The sequence below is a fragment of the Anabrus simplex genome, chromosome 7 (genome assembly GCF_040414725.1).
Source record: "Anabrus simplex isolate iqAnaSimp1 chromosome 7, ASM4041472v1, whole genome shotgun sequence".
Lineage (NCBI taxonomy): Eukaryota > Metazoa > Arthropoda > Insecta > Orthoptera > Tettigoniidae > Anabrus > Anabrus simplex.
The window spans coordinates 129,943,913-129,964,676 of NC_090271.1; the positions used below are offsets into that span (position 1 = coordinate 129,943,913).

Here is a 20,764-nt window from a genome sequence, read left to right on the forward strand (position 1 = left end):
CCATTTTCACAACAGGCAAATGCTGGGTGGGAGGAAGGCTGTACCTTAATTAAGGCCATGGTCGCTTCCTTCCTGTTCCTAGCCCTTTCCTATATCCCACAGTTGCTATAAGACCTATCTGTATCAGTGCAACTTGAAGCATATTGTAAAGAAAAGATATCCAGCTACCTCTGCAGGTTTGAACTCACAATCTTGGGATCTGGAGGCTGGCACTCTATCCCTGATGAAGAGGGGAGCTATTATAAGGGTGGAGGTTGAAGTCAAGGAAGATGAGGGAAATACAAGAGATGATTTTTAAAAATTTAAATGTAATTCAGGAAGTTTTCCTTGAATATTTGTTACTTTGAAATAGCCTGAAGGTACCAGCTACAAAATTTGAGTTTGATCAAGCCAGTACTTTTTGTGTGAAAGAAAGAATCTTGGTGCCCATAGCATAGTCATGATACTTGCAGAATTTTGTGAAAAGGTTAAAAAAAAATATAAATATATATATTGTACCAGGAACCGCTAGCTGTCTGGAACGTAATTTATTTCAGCGCGAGGTACTGCAAAGTAAACAAAGTCACAACTGGAACTTTTGGTGAGAGAGCGAGTAACTACGTCATGAGCTCCACGCAAGGAAGTGACATTGCTGTGATGCGCCGATCACGTGTACAGCGCGTGATTGCATGGAAAGGAATGGAACTTATTTTTACGATATCTTGATCCGGATAAGCTATCAAATAATGGAATATGTAATTTTGTAGCCCATCATTTGAAAGCAAACATAACCAAATTTCAAGTGAATCGTCCCACGGATTTACAAGTATTTCCACCTCAAAGGAGATCAATCCTGCCTCGGCAGAATGATATAAAAGGACAGGGATTTGCCAAGTAAAAGTCAGTTTATAACTAGCAGCTGAAGGAACAACACAATGTTGTACGCGAGTGACTGGGCCGAGGTTCGAACATAGCCGCGACGAGTGAGGTTCGCCGGTAAGAACTCTGCCGTAATTGTCGTCAAAAAACTTGTATTCAAAGTGCTACTTTTGGACTTACAAATTTTTTGAAATTAAAATACGAGCTTAGTTTTCACCAACTGCTAGGACTATTTCGAGAATGTGTGACAATAACTTAAACTGTGGAATAATGCCTTTGAACTTCAACTCAGTTGAAAGCGATTGTGCAGGACTTGTACTCACACCAGATTTATTTTTAACTTGAAACATTTGTAATTTAAAAGTGTGTGCATATTAACGCAATTGTCCAGTGAAATACTTAAATACTTAGTCTGTTAAAACCAATAACTCAATAAAAGTACTTAAAGATTGGTATTTAATTAAAGTGTGATTAACTCTAAACAGCATCAAAACATTTGTCGCGGTGAACAAGACAGTGCCGCATTAGACGATCTCTTCTTTGTAACACTCCAACTGTTAGAACGTACAAACATTCTTGAGTTTAAAACACTTCTACTGTTGTAAATGGAACTTTCCTTCTTGTGTCATACCAATGATTATATTGGAACTGTGTTTTTCTCTGAACAGTTCTTCCAATAAATGAGCTTTCATAATTTTGCTGCCAGTGTTAAGAACAGTGAACAAGTGTGCATTACAAAATACTGTGCATACTTTTATGAAGTGCAAATACGAGTTATTTTGAATAGGACACTACTAAGCAATCATAGTCAGTTGAACTTTCACATGTTCGCTAACACTACACAGTGACATGTGAAATCGTGACAGGTGCCTATTTCTCGTAATCATGATATGCCTGCCGCTATACAAGCTGAATCTCGAATCAACGTGGGACGTGTCAACAAGGGAATGGAACTGCGGTATCAACGTGGGATATGGAGCATGGTGCTATGGTGATGACTTCACGACATCGGCTGCCTTTGGTAACAACTTGCTGTTTGCTGACCAGCAGCTGTCTACATTCCAGTCCTGAGTTTCAGTAAAAACAGGTGATATGAAGTGCATTTTAAACCACTTTTAAAACAAGTGCATTAAATTCCACAAAAACTAACTTTCTTCTTGCCAAGTGGAATAATAAAATCAGTGACTTCGTTTAGCAGCTTTACGAACAATAATTACAACGCTCATTGGAAACTAGACTCTTACTAACTTCTAGTTTGCGTTATTTTCGAAGTGTTAAATTTTTCATACGTATAAAACCTTTTAGGGAGAACTTCACAAACTTTGAAAGTGAAAGAGTATTTATTTTAAAGTGAAGGAATATTTATTATTATTTAAAAGACTGTAGGAAACAAGTGAAATTTATTATTTAAAAAGACTGTAGGGAAAACAATTCAGTATTTGGTATTTTGAATTTGATCTTCTGGTGAAAGACATTCATTTCAATTTATGGTGACTTACGTAAACTTTACAAAGGTGAAAAATGAGAGTATCCTCCTAAGCAATGCTCCTTCATTATGTTTTTTAGCATTTTTTCAATTTATATTATGTAAATTATTTCAAACTCCCCTCATTTTTCACTGAAGATGGCTCAAATGAGCTGAAACGTTTGACTTTGTTTACTCCGTCTAATGACGGAATATTTATTGTATTGAATTAGGATACTCTCATTTTTCACCTTTGTAAAGTGACAACCGTCAATATGGAATGATTCTAATATCTTGTAATGACGTACGTAGAAACAAATTATTTTTAAAACATCAAGATAAAGGCAATCTTTTGTGGATATCATATTTTTAAGGCAGGGTGGGACTGAGTTTTTGGTGAAAAAAGTAAAAATTATTGATTTTTCAATTTGTGCATATTATTGTACGCCGGACTCCTTCGGATCATTTAGCGGTGGTATTTTTCGAGTTCCACCATTTTTAAAGTACTAGCGTGACATTTAAATGTCCGGTTGAGTCACCATCCACTAGCTTTTACTTACAAAAATGTTTTTTTTTTTCATATATATTTTCAGGTATTTAAAATGTTCCAGCTGCAATTTGGTTTCAAATTCCATGAGAATTTCATAGGTTGTTAACACCTGTATTGTCTTGATATTCATCATCATCATCATCATCATCATCATCATCATCATCATGTTTTCCACTCCAGTTGCCCAGGTGTGGTTTACGAGCACTCTCCACTTCTGTCTGTCCATGTACCACTCCTCTCAAGATGTCATCCCAGCTGACTCCTCTTGTTCCTATGTCCTCTTTCATTTGGTCCAGCCATCTCTTCCTAGGTCTTCCTACCGCTCGTTTTCCGGCCACGACTGTGTGTAGCCATTGTTTTGCTGTCCTTCCATCGTCCAATTGTTTGACATGGCCAAACCATTTCAAACGGGCCCTTGTCACTTTTTCATTCAGGGATGAGTACACACCAGCTTCCTCCCTTATTCTTTCATTCCTTACCCTGTCCCTTTTTGTCTTCTGTACCATAGTACATAGGAACTTCATTTCTGCGGCTTGTAGTTTGCTATTAACAGAAGGAATGTTTTATAATGTTGATACTTTAAAAGATAGTAGCCTTCAAAGGGGTATTTTTTAGCATAATTTGAGGAAAACATAAACATATAAAACACATTTTTCCCTCACATTCATAGACTACATATGCAGACTTTCTCTCTGTTAAAATTCTTCCCATACCTTGAAGTGCCTGTACACCAGTTTTGAATGTGATATTTGAAGTAACTGTTCAGCTGGAGCATTTTTTATGCTTATCGATTTTAAAAAATGTTAAATTGTAAGTGTTAATTGCTCAGAAAGTTCTATTGCTATTTTCCTGAAAATTGGTATACGGCCTTATTTCGCCATTACAAGACCACAAACCAAATTTCATTCAATTCTATCAATAATTACTATTTTTTATAAATTCAGTCCTAACTTCCCTTAAATCAGGCAAACATTGCATTACGAAAATTTTGTAAAATAACTTGCTTTAATGTTTAAATAATTTGCCAACGAAACAAATATTTCGTGAAAAGGAGCAGGAATAATACAGTAGGAAACATTGCCCATAAATACATGGTGGTGAATAAATTGAGTTTTAAGCCCAACAATTATTTTGCTCTTTGTACGCCTCTCTGTACCTGCTCCATAAGAACCATCCACCCCTACGTGAAGATTCTCATGCCCAGATCCATGATCGTTTCCCGGTACAATATATATGTATATATATATTGTCATTACTTCCTTTTCATGCTAGTGTAGTAATCAGGGAGCCATTTGATAATCTCGAGATATCTGGATCTGATCCTGATCTATTTTTTATACTCCATTGGTTTCATTTTTTACGTTCAGACTGGCAGTTCTCTACCGTGATGTTTCATTACCAATTGCCTACTATGCCTATAAACTCTTGAAACTCTCAATCTATACTACTACCACCACTGCCTCCTTTAGAAACTTTAGTTTTGCTCTTATTAATTTTCAACATGTACACTTCCTTTGAGTCTGAATCCGATTATTGATGGTTGTTGTTTTATGAGGTCTAATATTTAGGTCATTGGCATAAGACTGAATCCATGCCAGTCAGAAAATCTGTCTAACATATGGTTATTGGGTTGAAATAGCAGTCTTATATTAGTGATGTTTTTATGTCATCTTCAACATAAAATTTCATCTTGGGTAGATCCCCTTTCTTACATGCGTACAGATCGTCCTTGGCGGTCAATTTAGAAGATCTACACCATAGTAGCTCTGTTGTCCCCCCATCGGTTTCCTTCACTGGTTCCTCCATAAATTGGAAAATTAAAAACTATCCCTCACTACTATATCATGGGCTAAAGACAAGACGGAAGATGTAAAATTTGTACTGGATCAAGCAGAGTTAGGACAGACCTTTTCCAGGATCTCTCTTTTTCCCAGGGACTGTTATTTCAGTATTGTTGCTTGACAACTTGCTACTCATTATTCCCATAGCGTGATTTAGATCTTGTCAACAATATAACCATGTTGTACGGTTTCCTGGAGGTTCTTGATGGGTCATTTTAAATTAAGAGTAGCTGTGTATAGGTATTTGTTGTTCTGGCTGTTTTCTTCCGTCTTTTCTGTGTAAAGCTCATCATCTTGTTTGTGGTTTCACAGGTGTCATGCATTCGTGTATGATATTACGTCTGATTCAGTGAAACCTCCATTTCAACCAGCTACTGTGGATATTGCTGTGCTGATATTTGTGTTGTCTGCTGTTGATCCTCAGAAGTAAGTTGAAGTTGCAGTTTTTTATTTATACAAAACTGTTCTTCTTTAGTCTGTGCATTGCCTTTACTCATTACTTTACTATTTATTACTTGAAAATGGCTATTTTAAAATGTCTTACACACAGTCATATTGCAAATAGAATGTGTATATATTTAATTACTACAATTAATGTGTGGCTTCACACACATGGATTCTTTCTAGTTTGATATGAATTTCAACTAACAGTAGCTTGCACCTGCTTTCCCGATGACACTGGCATGTGAGATTTCTTAAACACTTCCTGAAAGGATGCTACTGATTGAAAATACATACGGTATTGAAGCTTATGTTAGTGATCGTTATGAAATTCTATTGTTTGCTGTGTAAACCTGTGGCTGGTGAGGAAAACTGCCAGCCCACTCCAGGCCACCTTGCCTGAGTCATTCCCTGTCATACAGCTCTTGAGCTCGCACCGTTAGTGCAATTAAAGATGGATAGTGAATGTGTTCAGCCTGATGTTTCTTTGGGTCTTATTATCTGAGAGGATGTAGTAAGTGAGAAGAAAGGAACAAAAAACTCCTCTGAAGTGTCATCGACTGGAAGGGCTTAAGCCAGCCAAACAAAATCTCACATTACTAACGTCACTTTGGCTCTTTTTGAAATTCAGTCTGCAAAAAGTGTGAGCTGGCCAACTTCTGCACCTATTGAATTATTGCAGTACATTCACAATTGCTTCCACTATATCCCAGCTTCTCTCTTAGCTGAATATGCACTTTTTCTGCTGTAGAAAATTCCCCATAGTCATGGATGATTATTTCTGCTAGAAAGAGAGGACATTGTCGTAGCTCGTGCATGATTTTTGTGAAAAATATATGATCTGAAACATGAACAATACCCGTGGAAACATATTCATTTAGATGAGACTTGGGTTAATGAATCGCACAGTAAAAGTTCATTTGGCAGCATTCAGATAAGAGCGGTGGATTGAAGGTGTCCACTCGGAAAGGTGGAAGATTGACCGTTTGCCATGCAGATGGTATTAACCCTTGGGCTCCAAGCAATAACACACCTCATCCTATGCCAGCTCCAAGTTTATTTTGACAGAATAATAATTTTTGGTTTGCATACACACTAATTAATAAAATGAAGGGTCGGGGGAAAAAACCAGGCAAGTCACTTTTTCATCGAAATTGAGATATTGTTACAGTCCGCTTCAGAGTGATCATGCGCATCTATTGAGAGGTCGGAAATGGAAAAAAAAAAGCAGGTTAGTCAGGAGAAATTAGCACTCAAAGTTTTGCTGCTAGGGGAAAGAACTAGGGAAGTCGAGCACAAAAGTTGCTTTTTCTCAAGTTGTACAAATACTGACTCTCCTGCTTTTTCCCCTGACCCTCGGGCTGAACAGCGGTCGCTTGATAGGCCATGGCCCTTTGGGTTTGTTGCGCCATGGGGTTTGATTTTTGGTTTTATAAATTCTCAAATGTGAGGCGTATTTTGCATACAAGTATCTATTTAAATAACTTCAGGGTGAGATATTTTTCAGAACAGTCCCCTGGGTGAAGTGAATGAAATATTTTCACAAAAGTGTTTCCTGCACATCTGGATGTAACGTATCCATAAATCAATGCCCAATGCTCAAGGATATTCCACTAGTGGCAGTAAAATAAAAACTTGGTAGATTACAGTGATATGCAATGTAGGAAAGCGGATGTACCGAAACAGTACATTGCTAGACATCTTCTTGCCTGTGTATCTATTAGTCTCAGTCACAATTTATCCAAGTATTACATCAGAAAAAGTAACTGAAAAATACGAGAGGCATCTCAAAGTTTTGACCTAACTTTACACCAGTCTGTGCACTGAAAATGAACCGTGGCAAATAAGCATTGTGAACTTCATACATGTTCCATTTGGCTACTTGTTGCCGAGGAACTACATCAGCTCGTCCATTATTATCAGATCAGATCTTCGATCACCATCATTGTCACTTTCACTGCTTGAGTCACTTGAATTAGCAGGTAAACTTCCATTTTCACTAATGGCACTAACATGAGACTCCTCGCTGTCACTCAAGTCGTTCAGTAAATCTCATCCATACTCATTCGCTTGCTACCTCGACCCAGCATTTCAACAGATCGCTTGTGATAAAACACCAATCTATATACGTATAAAATAAGGTTTTTGTCTGTACATTGCTCAGAATTTAAAAATAATGGTATTTCTGTATCGGTCGTGGCTACAGTAATAAGGAAATGTATGTTTTACTTTTCTGTGATGCATCATGAGGAAACGGCTGAAGAGAATTTAATGAAAATCGATATGTAAAGTCAGGGAATGAGCCACTGCAATCTAGGCTATAAATAATTTTATTCATGCTGAGTGAACTATGTATGTTATTACTGGTTTTATCGATAAATACTACATAATTAAAGTTATATAGAATTAAATTTCCAATCATTTATGACATAAATTTTTACCGTACCAGCTATGTTGACAAAGATATTCATGAATTTATATTTTTGTTGCTAAGTCCATATCAACGCCGAGCCAATGGGTAAACAGAATTTAATGAAAATCGGTATATAGAGTTGGGGAATAAGACACTACAGGCTAAGCTATAAACAGTTTTATTCACCCTGGATGAAATGGTAGTTTAAGGGAAGGCGCTTAAAATTTAATTTTTAAATACCTATGTTATTGGTCCTATCGAAAGTACTACATAACAAAACTTACAGAGAATACATTTTCCGACCATTTATATTTTATTCAGTTTTACCGTACCGACTGTGATAAGAGCGGTATTTCAGAGTCGGAAGAAAACTAAATGTGAAGGCCTACAACATCGAAAGCACATAAAATTGATCAACAATGACACTACATTGACCATTGTTTGTTGTGATTTTCTTTTTCTCTTACGCTGTCACTCATCTCCGATAGATGGGATTACTGCTGCTTACCAAGTATAACAGCCTTCCTGAATATTGGCGGGAAATAGGTGGGGAGTTAGATCACTTTCTTCTTTAGCATGACATTCCTCTGATTCATTAATTTTCTGATACTGCTGATATGTAACACACTGGTTCATCATAGTATTCCAGCTATTCGATCCCTACTCTGGAATTATCAGTGTCCACACTTAATGGAATAATGGCAGAGTTTCACTTATGACCTAGTCTAGAATTACAACTTCAGCCTATTCCAAATTATAGCACAATTCACTTCTTTCTCTTCACTTTTTAAAATTCTACATTCATTTTATTCCAAATTAGCAGCGAAGAGGGTGTTTCTCATCTAGCTTGAAGGAAAAATTTTCCTCCAAGTCAGATCGTTTTTTCCCCACGCCAGTGTAGTGTAGTGAATTGAAATTTTCCGATTCATCAGGTACTCCTATTAAACAAGTGAGTAAAAGGGCATTGTTTTTGCCCTGATGCTATATGCTATTCGTCCCCCCTCTGTTCCCCCTCTGAAATTAAAGAGAGTTCACAGCTCATGGCTGTCTGCGGCCTGGTCATTCCAGCTCTGGAACTTTGGACTGTTAGGTCGGCAGCGTAGTACCGTTCGCTAAAAGTGAGAAAATGTGTGGTTTTTCATTTGATCAAGTATTTCTATGATAGCATTGCTTTTAATCGCGACTTTCCTTCTGGCGTCATTGTAAGGACCTATGTTGATTTCAGTTGGGAAAACCACTAAGACATTCTTTCTGAGGATGTAAAAAGGCAGCTGGAGAGTGACTGTCTGCCATTATAATGGAAACTCCCCAACTTCATTGTGACTGATGGTAGGCAAGAGGGCGTACCATTACAATGAAAATTCCCTAACCCAGTCTTCACATAAGACTTCCCCGTCACGTTTCTAGGTTAACGTTAAGAGCTATGCAATTTAATACAATCTTACTCGCACGTGTAGGCCTACACTACCTAACTTAGCATTCTGTATACAATGTAGAATTCCGTAACGAAGCATGAGTACATCAGCTAGTAACAAAATGAAAACCTATTAAATGACTAAAAACGTTTGATTTGTATGCATATTGATGTAGGACTGCAGCATACGAAATAACCAAAATGACATAATATGATGGTAAAATTCATATATTCGTTAGGCGTGTGACACTGGCACAGGAGTGCAAGAGCAATATTTATATGTCGGGCTGCTCCCGACACAGGAACGCAAATGATTAAAGGTTTCATACCCCAGTGTAAGTGAGTATTCCTATCCAATAAGTATGGCACAGACTACCACTCAGAAATGAACCAGGCATCTTTTAATTTTTTTTTAAAGAAGGCCTGCTATTAAGTCTGGAAGAGTCTTCTGTAATAATTATGCTCCATATCATTCAGCCTTACTTGAAAAAGTACCCAATACAAGCTGGAAGAATAAAGAAGCTCAAGTGGGAAGAGAAATATATCTTAGTGAACAAGAAACTCAAGCCGAACATTTGAAAAAAGTTGCTACCTTCAAGGTGGGAATGAGGTACGAGCTTGATGATTTCGCTCTCTCATGGGGCCTTAAGGCAGTAAGGTTGCCACCCTACCACTGCCAATCTGTTGCTCCCTCTTGCCAGAGTCCTGCACAGCGGCCCAACCCATGAGCTGCTTCGGTAATAAATGGCAGTGGGCTTTAGAAAGCTCGAACATACGAAGCCCGTGACATCGCACGGGCCGGTCTGGGCAGCGTTATGTCGTTCATACGCGGTGAGCCAAGGACAATGCTGTAGTAGTGCTATGGGCTGCCTGCTTCAATGTGTACTGTGTGTCAGCGGAGTGCGTTGCATTACGGTTGAGTGGATACGATCAGGTTTGCTGCGATTTTCTGTTTGACTTCTCCCGTCTATCCTGTTATCGGAAATAAATGCAGAGTGTGGTTCCAGAAGAAAAAAAAACCGTGCCAAGAAAACGTGAAGTGAAAGAAAAACTAGAAACCAGACAATACAAGACTTCTGAACCGGATCATAACCTTAGAAGTCGTATTTTTTCGGTATTCAAGCCTGTAGTTGACAGTGATGGAAGAGATCTTAATTTTGTGTGCTGCACGATCTGCGGTGAACTTTATGTACACACTAAAGGGTTGACAGGCACGTCGCACATTTCCCGTCATCCGTGTGTATCTAACAACAAATCATCTCCCGTAAAAAAAAATTGTCTTCCTAAATGTGCCCTGGACTTGATTGTTGCTAAATGTGTTGTTATGTGTGCTCGAGACTTAAGGTCGTCTGAGACAGTTGGAGGTGATGGCTTTCTGGATCTCGCTAAGACATTGGTTGACAATGGATCGATGTATGGAAAGGTATCTGTAACATATATCATACCTCATCCGACAACTGTGTCCCGGCACATAGCAGAAAGTGCTAAATATCGTCGAGATTCAATTATGCCGGAGGTAGTCGACCTTATAAGTAGAAGGGAATGCGCAGCCACCACGGATATGTGGACATATAGCACAAAAAGGAACCATTATGTAACATGCACAATATCTTATATTGTTGTTAAAGGGGAACTCAAGTCTCGTGTCTTGTTCACGAGAATTGGTGAGACGATTTATGGTCCTGGGTGACACTGAGACTGTACTTAAAGTCGTGCCTTTTAAAACTGATAAGGTGCTAACATAATTGTCGCACTGCGTGATTATACAAGGCAGAATTGCGCCCGTCATATGCTCAACACGCTGCTAAGAAATGTGTTCAGTTCCCAGTTTATGCCAGTTCTTTGCCCTCGCATTGATACTCGTATGTCTGCGACGAAAGGACTTGTTACATACATAGAACAAAGTGGCCTATTTAACGCTCGTAATAAATCATTGTAACAATCCAACAACACTCGCTGGAACAATCTTTAAATGATGCTAGAATCTATACAATGTCAGTATTCGGCTTTGTGGAAAAGGACAGGCAAATCATATGGATGGAATCAATATCAAGCTGATGAACGAAGTGATCGCACTCCTTCAGGTATGTATTTTGTTATGTTATGTAGCCTTCTACATTCTTTTGATCTGCCATTTGAAATACTGGGCAATGTAAATTCGTTCCATTTGGTGATCTTAATGCACATTTTAAATAAGCCTCTCTTACAGCCCTTCAAGGAAATATCAAAAGAATTGGAATGTGAGAAGTCACACACACTTTACCTTGTCCTACCAGGGAAAATAACGCTCCTACAGCATCTGACTCACGAACCTAATACCGGGGAGGCTTCTGAAATAGACCTTTTGCGGAACCACTTCAAATTTTATATGGAAGAGAAGTTCATCATTCATAAGTATCATAAGGTGGCGACGTTCCTGTGGGCACCATTTCGCTATCGGAAAATGATATCTGACAATGAAAGATGTGATGTAACAGCGGAGGTAAGGCACGTGATGCTCTAATTTACATATTAACCTATGTGTTCTTCAGGATTGTAGTTTGTTCAGGAATCAGATGTATAAATACTTTCTTTGCTTCTGACTAATTCAACATTTCTTGCGTGCAAATAGCATAAGAGTTGATACAATACGTACCAATTCCTACACCTTCTCACCTACTAGCAGCCACTGTTGCGTAATATTTTTACCTCTGATGCAGACTTACATAGCGACGTATTTGATTTTTCTCTTTCTTTTTTTAGGTAAAAAACAAACAAACATATGAACAAGATGTTCATGGATGACGACCATTCTGATCTTCCCGGGTCATCAAACTCCACGACTATGCCACAACCTGCCAAAGTAATGAAGTTTGTTTCATGGGCTGATGTTGATGATAGTCCTACTCCAACAGATGAGCTGGAAAGATATTTAAAGCAAAATTGTGGAATGGAAGAAGATATAGCATCCTATTGGAGAACAAATGGACAAAACTATCCGAAACTTCACCCGATCGCAAAGAAAGTATTATGTATACAAGCATAAAGTTCAGCTTGAGAGAGAAATTTCAGTTCAGCGGGCTTCATTCTTAACGCACGGCGGTCTCTTCTGCACCCAGACAATGTTGATGCCCTCCTTTTCATTCACAGTAATTCCACCACCAATTATCAATGCCCAGTAAACTACTCACACTAATTTTAAAAAATGTTGAGGTTTGTTTTTGTCCTTGGCATATTGCACGTCATGTCAGTTTGTATTTTATTTTAAGTTAAACACGAATGAGGCCCCATGCTTCATGTTGTTTAGATTCATTTTCAGTTACCTTGTTGTCAATTACAGATGAATATTAGTTTATAATAAAGTTCCTGTTTGTATTCAATTATTATTATTCTTCTTTCTTCGTTATGCCCATTCATGGAGCGCGTTTGAACTTGTTAGTTGGTTTGATGGTTTGCGCCTTCTTATCCTCCAAAAATATCTTCATGAATGCACTGTGTTGCATCTTGCGTTCTGTCGACCACTTCCTACCAGTTGTCTTTTTTTGGTTTCTCCCAAAATTTATGATTGGCTACTTTTATTCTAAAAGCTCCACGATTTTCCATGATGTTGTCTGTGATATTTATTTCTTGGAGGTCCGCCTTAGTTTCTTCTAGCCATTTTATTTTGACCTTCTTTGAGTTGATTACTTTGAATAATCTTTTAGTTAGTCTGTCGCTGTTCATTCTGTAGATATGGCCATAGAAATTAAGGCGCCTTTTCCGTACGGCATCAGTAAACCTGTCGGTGAAGGAGTAGAGGTCCGCTGTTCTCCTCTTAATCCACATTCCATTTTCTCTCGTAGGACCATAAATTTTCCTGAGAATTTTCCGCTCCTGCTTTTCAATTTCTGTTATTTTAGAGTGACCACCTAAGCATATGGTTTCTGAGGCATATAAAGCTTCGGGCAATACAACTGTCTTGTAGTGTCGTAATTTTGCATTACGCGATATGACTCTTTTGTTGTAGTAATTCCACATCAGTCTGTATGCCTTATGTAGTTTGGTGTTTCTTTCTACATTGGCACTACTGTCTAATCCTGATGGTAGTATAATTTCTCCAAGGTATTTGAAGGAGGGCACCTGTGAAATTGTGCCGTTTTCCATCTCTAGCGGAGTTCTTTTGCTATTTTGACGTAGATTTTCCATGTACTTGGTTTTCTCGTAGGATATCTGGAGGCCTGCCTTTGATGCTATATTGTGTAGTCTCTGTATGACATACCTTGTTTCATCCTTGGTCTTAGTAATGATTGTGAGATCATCAGCAAATGCTAAACATTTCACATTGACCTTGCTTTCCAAGTTTCCGATGTTCACACCCTTGATATCCTTTTCCCACTCTCTAATAACTTTGTCTAGAACTCAGTTAAACAGAATAGGGGAGATGCTGTCACCTTGACGAACGCCCGTACATATTTCAAAAGGCTTAGAGATTTCTCCAAGGAATTTCACTTTAGAGGTCGTATTTGTGAGGGTCTGCTGGATAAGTGCTCTGGTCTTCTTGTCCACTCTGAGTTCTTCTAGAATATCAAATACTGTCTGTCTGTCCACAGAGTCATACGCCTTCTTAAAATCCATAAAGGTGACGATCGTGCTGGCACTTCGGTGAATCCTTAATATCGTCTTCAAGTTCCATATTTGTTCTGCACATGATCGACCTTTCCTGAAACCCGCTTGATACTCGCCACTCAGGTGATCTGTCTGTTTTTCTAACCGGTTCAAGAGAGCTTTGGAAAGAATTTTGTATGCGATTGGCAGTAGAAATATGCCTCTATAGTTGTTTGGATCTGCCTTGTCACCTTTCTTGTGCAATGGGTGTATTAATGCACACTTCCAATCCTGTGGAGTCATTTCCGTTTCCCATATTTCTACTAGGATTGCATGAATTTTGCTTACAAGATCATCTCCAAGTTTACACATCTCCGCAGTGATGCCGTCCTCTCCAGGAGCTTTATTATTTTTAAGCGATCGTATGATCTCTGCTGTTTCGTGTATTGTCGGTGGCTGTGAATCGGGGTTGGGCATGGGCTTTTCAAAGTTCAGTCTTTCCTTTGGAGGATCACAATTGAGGAGGTCTCGGAAGTAGTCAGCTAGAATGGTGCAGTTCTCTTTGGTGTTCGTTTCTAATGTTCCATTTGCTCGACGGAAACATAAAGATGGTGGTTGATAACTAGATAAATTCTCACGGAAGGTCTTGTAGAAATTCCTGGAGTTGTTTCTAAAGAAATCTTGTTCGATTTCTATGAGTCTATTTTTGTCATAGGCTCGTTTCTCCCTGCGGATTATTTTTGAGGAGATTTTCTGAACTTTTAGGAATGTCTCCCATCTCTTAGTTGTTTGATGTCCATTCCACTGATTCCATGCTTTCATCCGTTCATCAATGGCTTTATCACAGGTCATGTTCCACCACCTATGTTTGCGTTTCCTTGGAGGCTGTCCTAATTTCATGGCTGATGTCTAAAGTGTTTTACGAAGGCCTGGCCAGTCCTTGGGGTCCTGCTCTTGTATGTCTTGTAGAAAGGTCGTGGCGTTGTGTCGAAGACATTCTGGATCAACTCTTAGAGATTTTTTGTGTTTAGGTCTGCATCTGTTGGGTTGGAATCTCACTTTGATTTGTGTTAGGTAGTGGTCCGAGTCGACAACTCCCTTCCGTACTCTAACATTTTGGATCTCACACATATTCTTTCTGGAGATTGCGACGTGATCGATCTGGAATTCGCCCAATAACGGGTTTGGTGATTTCCACGTTTTCTTCTTATGTGGGGGTCTTGCAAAATGCGTAGACATTAGTTTTAAGACAAAGGTTTTACAGAAGTCTATAAGACGTTCTCCGTTCTTATTCGTTCTCCAATGTGCCGAGTGATGACCAACAATCCATTTGTGTTTCCTCTCTCTGCCAACCTGTGCGTTAAAATCACCTACTAAGATTTTCACGTGATGCTTTGGAATCTTGCTAGTGGTTTCTTCTAAGAGTTCTCAGAAGGCTTCCACTTTCTCTGGGTTTTTCTTATTGTCAGTGTTTGTGGGAGCGTGGGCATTGACCAAGGAGTAAGCTTTATTGCCAGATTTCACAGTAAGTACTGAGATTCTTTCAGATGGGGATGTAAAGTCAAGTACAGAACTGATGATAGTTTTCCGTACCGCAAAAGCTGTTCCAAGTTGTGTTAAGTTCCCATGGATTCTTATGGCAGGTTTACCCTTAAATATTCTGTACTCTTCAGAGTCAAAATGGTTTTCATCCTGGTAGCGCGTTTCCTGGAGTGCTATGATTTGAATATCGAACTTATCCAGGGTGTCCGTTAGCTGTTTAAGCTTGCCTGTTTTCAGTAGGGTGTTGACATTAATTGTACCTAAGAAGGTCTTTTTCTTGGGACGAAGAGATTCTGAGAAGCTCCGACTCTTCTCTGCATGATGCTCCCGATCCCCCAGAATCCGATGATCGGGAGAAACCGGACTAGGTGTGTCCAGAGCCTGGGGTAGTTGCTGTGATAACGTGTTATCCATCATGCCAATGTTGCAAGTTGAAGATACATGCAGCGGGTGATCATACTGGTATGATCACAAGGTTACAATTCGATGGTTAAGATCGAGAGGTGCCTCTTGATGTCTTCCGGCTAAATTATCATTTACGATTAATTAGGAGTCCGTGGTTAGAACTTCGGTTGTAAGCCGAAGAGCCAGTTCTTCCGCTCTCTCAGCCGTTGGGAAATATCCTCTTCCGCCGTTGAGACTGTTGACTGCAGTCCTTTTTGCCTCAGTTGATCCGCGGATGCTTATTTGGCTTGGCCTTATTCAATTATTATTATTATTATTATTATTGTTACTGTGTTTTGGTGGTAGGTAGAGGTGAAAGAAGGTGCGGGCGTGAATGAGTCTCAAACTACGGAATCAAAGTTACCGTAAAATTTAACAAGGTTATATTTTCTTTTCAAAATTAAGTAATAACAAAGAACAGGTACTTAGTAGCCGAAACACAATTTGAAATGTACAATTACAGAGATTACAGAATTTGGGCTTCGAGCCCTGAGTTCACAATTCTTGAGCAACTAGCCCAACTTTCCGATATACAAATTTTAACAAAGGGGCAGAAGACCCCAATCAAACCCTGGAGCACTTGCTCCAAATTACACAGTAAAGCCTCCTCGAGGCATACAAAAATTGAATTCCAAAAGCGCAATCTGCTCTCAAAGTGTAAGCCAATCACAGGCCACACCAAACTTCACCTTCAAGCTGTCCTCTAAGGACATATACACAGGGGTAAAATACCCAACCTACTGAGGTCTATTAAATGAAAAAGAAGTTTAATTAAATGACCTCTAAAATAACAATTTGGGAGGAGGCAAACTTGCACTCCTAGTACACTTTGATTAAGACCTACTTGGCACTAGGCCGTTAACACAAGGGCTAATCCCATACTAAAGAGGTGACTTAAGAAGAGAACACTTTGTTTTACGTTATCGAAGAATAGGTTGAGAAAACTAAGTTCACCTCACAACAATATGAGTGGGAGCTCGAGAGGGTTAGCACTCTCTATCCCAATATGAAGCTTTAAAAAAGAATATATAAAAGAGTAGTTACATTTAGGAAAAGGTTACATGGTAGAACGCTTAGAACCCGCCCCGAAAGTTAAACTGCTGAGCTAGCAAAGAAAGAAGTTATTAATCGGCCATTACCTTGTTGTTGACCGCTGCCGAAGAAAGAGGCGCTTCCCGTCCCCTGCTATGTACTTAACACACTGAAAGATGGAACAGAAGTGGCCCGGAGACCCAAAAAGCAGCAGTTTATAACCTCTCGTGGAAGGTTCTAGGCGTTAGGGGAAACAAAACACCCGCCCACAACGTTTTTATTGGATAGGACCCCGCAACAGATTCAAGTTGGGGGAAGATACCCCTGATTGGTCAGAAATTAATTAAAGAAATTCGGGATTGGTTACATTCATAACAAGGGGAAGAAAGGGGTAAATATTGCCAACTTAAACAATGACAGAAAGAAATTTAACAAAGAACAAACTCTTGAAATTAAATTTTCTCCAAAAAAAATAGTTCGTTGACTCCTCACTAGGTTGCACTATTGTAGATCTTCAGTAGAGTCCTCTAGAAGAGAAAGTTCACACTTCTTACTTCAAGCGAAACAAAAACACATCAAAAGTGACACAGTTCTAAAACTCAAAATTTTCCACATGGTGACATCTTCTGAGAAGGTAGAGAATTAATAGCGTAGATAAAGTTCAGAGTTCCTCCAGCAGAGGAGTTTCAAAAGGCGCACATTTTAAATTAGCGGCGTGGAGGTGTACCACCCGGTACAGATCTCCCCCCCCAAAAGTTCCACCAGGGGTGACACATGAAATAGTTTGAAAACAAAGTCCAAGTTTTGATGTTGATATTAAAATAAATTGCAGAAGTATTTGAGAAATTCTTAATTCAGTTCCAAAATTTTTGTTGTAATTGGTAACGTAAGGTTTTTATGTTTGTAGAAGGCGAATTTCTGAAGATAATCTTTTAAAATGTGATGAAAAATTTTGCAATGTCCACCAAATTTGTTGTTGAATTCCCAAGTGTAGTCATCTCTTATAGTGACTGTCCATGTAGTTGATGTAGGCTAAGTTGAATGGCCAGACCGGCCGTTGCAGCTTGCGTCCAAAGGAGGCCGCTCGGACCCCTCAAGTACCCTGAGATACCGCTCGCCCGCACTATGAGGGGAGCAGAGGTGTTGAAACACGCCGCGCCCGCGGTGAAGGTATACAGGCTGCGGGCAAGTAGCAGGTCGTGCGCCGCACATCAGCCTTGGCCGGGAGGAGAGCTCCGGCTCGCCGTGCACATGTCGTCCTCGCTGGGGCCGAGGGGGCCCGTCCTCGGTCCCAACCGCGGCACAGCGCCGCGCGGCTGCGGGGGCACTGAAACATTAAAGCTAGGCGGCAGAATTGTGTTGGACCATCATGTTTCTTTTGAGGGCACAGGCATGTAGAGAGGTAGAGGGACTAGCGGCGTGCAAATATCCATGGCATTTAATCTTGGCAAGCCACAGTGTGTACAGCAGGAGACGGGAGCGTGGTAATGGCCGAGGCAAGGACAGAATGGCAGTTTAACAAATCGGGGGAGGTTTTACAAAAGGCTTACATATAAGACAAAATATTATAGAAGGGGCAGAATGCCTAGAAATTGAAAACTCAAAAAAAAAATATAACCTTCATATCCTTATCAAATTATATGAAGCAAGTTGACACAAAATTTACACCGGTTTCACCTGGGACAGGTGAACCCTAAATATCCTCTCGGTGGCTGGATTGCTTACTAACAATGTAACCGGCGTGAGAAAATCGAGAATTATACAAGGCCCATGAAATCTGGGGGCAAGCTTGCCCGCGGGAACAAAATTCTTGACCATAACTTGGTCACCTACCTTCAAAGGGGTGGGTCTCCGTCCACGATCATACCTTTCCCTAACCTTTTCATGAGACACTTTAAGATTGGCTTTAGCCTTCTTCCAAAGATCTTTAATGTTATCCGGATCTATTGTCTCGGGTAGAATGTCACTCAGAGACCAGAGGTTAGAGAGCGGCGAGTTGGGAACAAACTTGAACATCAAAGAAGCTGGAGTAAACTTGTGAGATTCATGAACCGCCGAATTCAAGGCAAAAGCTAACCAATGCGGGGACGTGTCCCACCTGGAATGATCATCATGATGATAGGCAATAAGTGCGGCCCTGAGATTACGGTTAACCCGTTCAGCCAGAGATGGTTGAGGGTAATAAGCCGAAGTAGTTACATGAGAGATGGACAAGTCAAAACAGAATTTACGAAATAAATTAGATGTAAAAGCCTTAGCATTATCAGATACAATATATTGGCACGGACCAAAAGAAGCAAAAATAGAATTTAAGCAAGTAATGGTAGACTGAGCGGTAGCCAGCTTAGTCGGAAATAACCAGGAAAATCTAGTAAAGCCATCTACGCATACAAACATGAACTTGTTAGCATTTCCCTTTGACTGGGGGAAGGGTCCTACATAATCAATATACAGGCGTTCCATGGGGCGCGATGCTTGATGCGAAGACAAAAGGCCTACCTTGGTGGACATGGTGGGTTTACTGAGCAAACAAGATTTACAAGCTTTTACAAGTTCACGGATTTCACCGTCCATACCTTTCCAGATGAACATTTCACGAATCTTTTCACGAGTTTTAAAGATACCCAGATGCCCTCCTAATGGGGTTTCATGATAATACTTGAAGATCATAGGCACAAGAACAGCTGGAACGACAACTTTCATCATCTTATCATGCCTCGAAGGGCAACATAAAACACCATTCCTCAGAACATAAGGGACAACATGTTCCCCAGAAGAAAGGGTTTCCATTATCGGAGCCAGCGTCGGATCTTCACGTTGGTATTTCTCAATATCCCTAAAAAGCATGGGAGCATCTGTTAAAATGGCATTAACACCAGATAGCATGGACTCGGGAGGTGATGAACTGTCGACCTGTTCATGGTTATCAACGTCGTCTGAAAACATACGGCTGAGTCCATCAGCAACAACATTTTCGGTACCTCTAATATGCCTGACATCAAATTGGAAGGCAGAAATACGGATGGCCCAACGGGCTATACGACCAGTACGACGCGGCCTACCTAAGACCCAGCTTAGGGCTTGATTATCTGTTTCCAGGTCGAATTTGACATGTTCCAGATAGAGACGGAACTTTTCTAAGGCAAATAAGACTGCCAACCCTTCGAGCTCATAGATGGAATACTTGGCTTCTTGAGCCGATAGAGTCCTAGATGCATAGGCGATGGGTCGCCTCCCTAGTTCAGTCTCTTGAAGAAGGACTGCAGCTACAGCTGACGATGACGCGTCCGTTTGGACGATGAATTTCTTTGAGAAATCAGGCATAGCAAGGACAGGGGCATTACAGAGAGCTAATTTCAGATCTTCAAAAGCGGCTTGTTAAGAAGGTCCCCACTCGAATTTGATGCCTTTCCTACAAAGAAGGTTTAAGGGCGCCGCTCTATTAGCAAAGTTAGGAATGAACTTTCTGAAGAAATTCACCATCCCAATGAACCTGGCGATACCTTTAATGTCCTTGGGAGGTTTAAAATCCCGGATGGCCTGTGTTCTAGAATGATCGACTGCTACCCCATCGGGTGACACAATATGCCCTAGGAATGACATAGAGGGCTTAGCAAAGGCAACCTTGGACAACTTAACAGTTAACCCAGCCTTACGAAGGCGATCGAGAACTTCTCGCAGATGATCTAGATCAGGGCCTCTCAAACGCCCAAACTCTCACGCGTGCAGAGCGAGGTGCATAGGCTCTGTGCACTGTGCATCGGTACGCTTCGCCTCAACTCGGCTTGACTCGGATGGTGTAGTGTGCTGAGAGCGACGAAGCGTTTGGTGGTAGACAACGTGTTTATCAGTGAAATAGACAAGCGCACGACAACAACATAATAATGGAGCAACCTGTTTCGAAGAAAGCGAAGACTTCCGAAAGTCCATTTCAATCGAACTGGGAACTTTCGTTTTTTTTTTGTTTGTTTGTTTGTTTGTCGTGACGATAACGCCAAATGCTTAATCTGTGGGACGATAATTACGTGCGTAAGAAAATCATCTATTGAAAGACACTACAACAGACTACATTCGGAAAATTATTGCGAAATTATAGGAAACGTCAGAGAGAAAGAATTAAGGAAGTTGAAACAGCTTGAAGAAGAGCATTCTATATCCACAAATGAGTTTTGTTCCAGTACTGTAGCATTTTCATTTTGGT

The 20,764-nt window shown here is 40.0% G+C and overlaps 1 protein-coding gene across 2 annotated transcripts in view; it reads left to right on the forward strand.

Annotated features, from left to right (window-relative positions):
* The window catches only part of Mettl2 (methyltransferase-like protein), a 97,933-nt gene that overhangs the window by 33,907 nt on the left and 43,262 nt on the right, over positions 1–20,764 (forward strand). For both annotated transcript variants that reach the window (XM_067151323.2, XM_067151322.2), the window contains exon 4: positions 5,027–5,140. In XM_067151323.2, the coding sequence (XP_067007424.1) occupies positions 5,027–5,140 (114 nt within the window). The remainder of the gene's footprint in view (positions 1–5,026; positions 5,141–20,764) is intronic.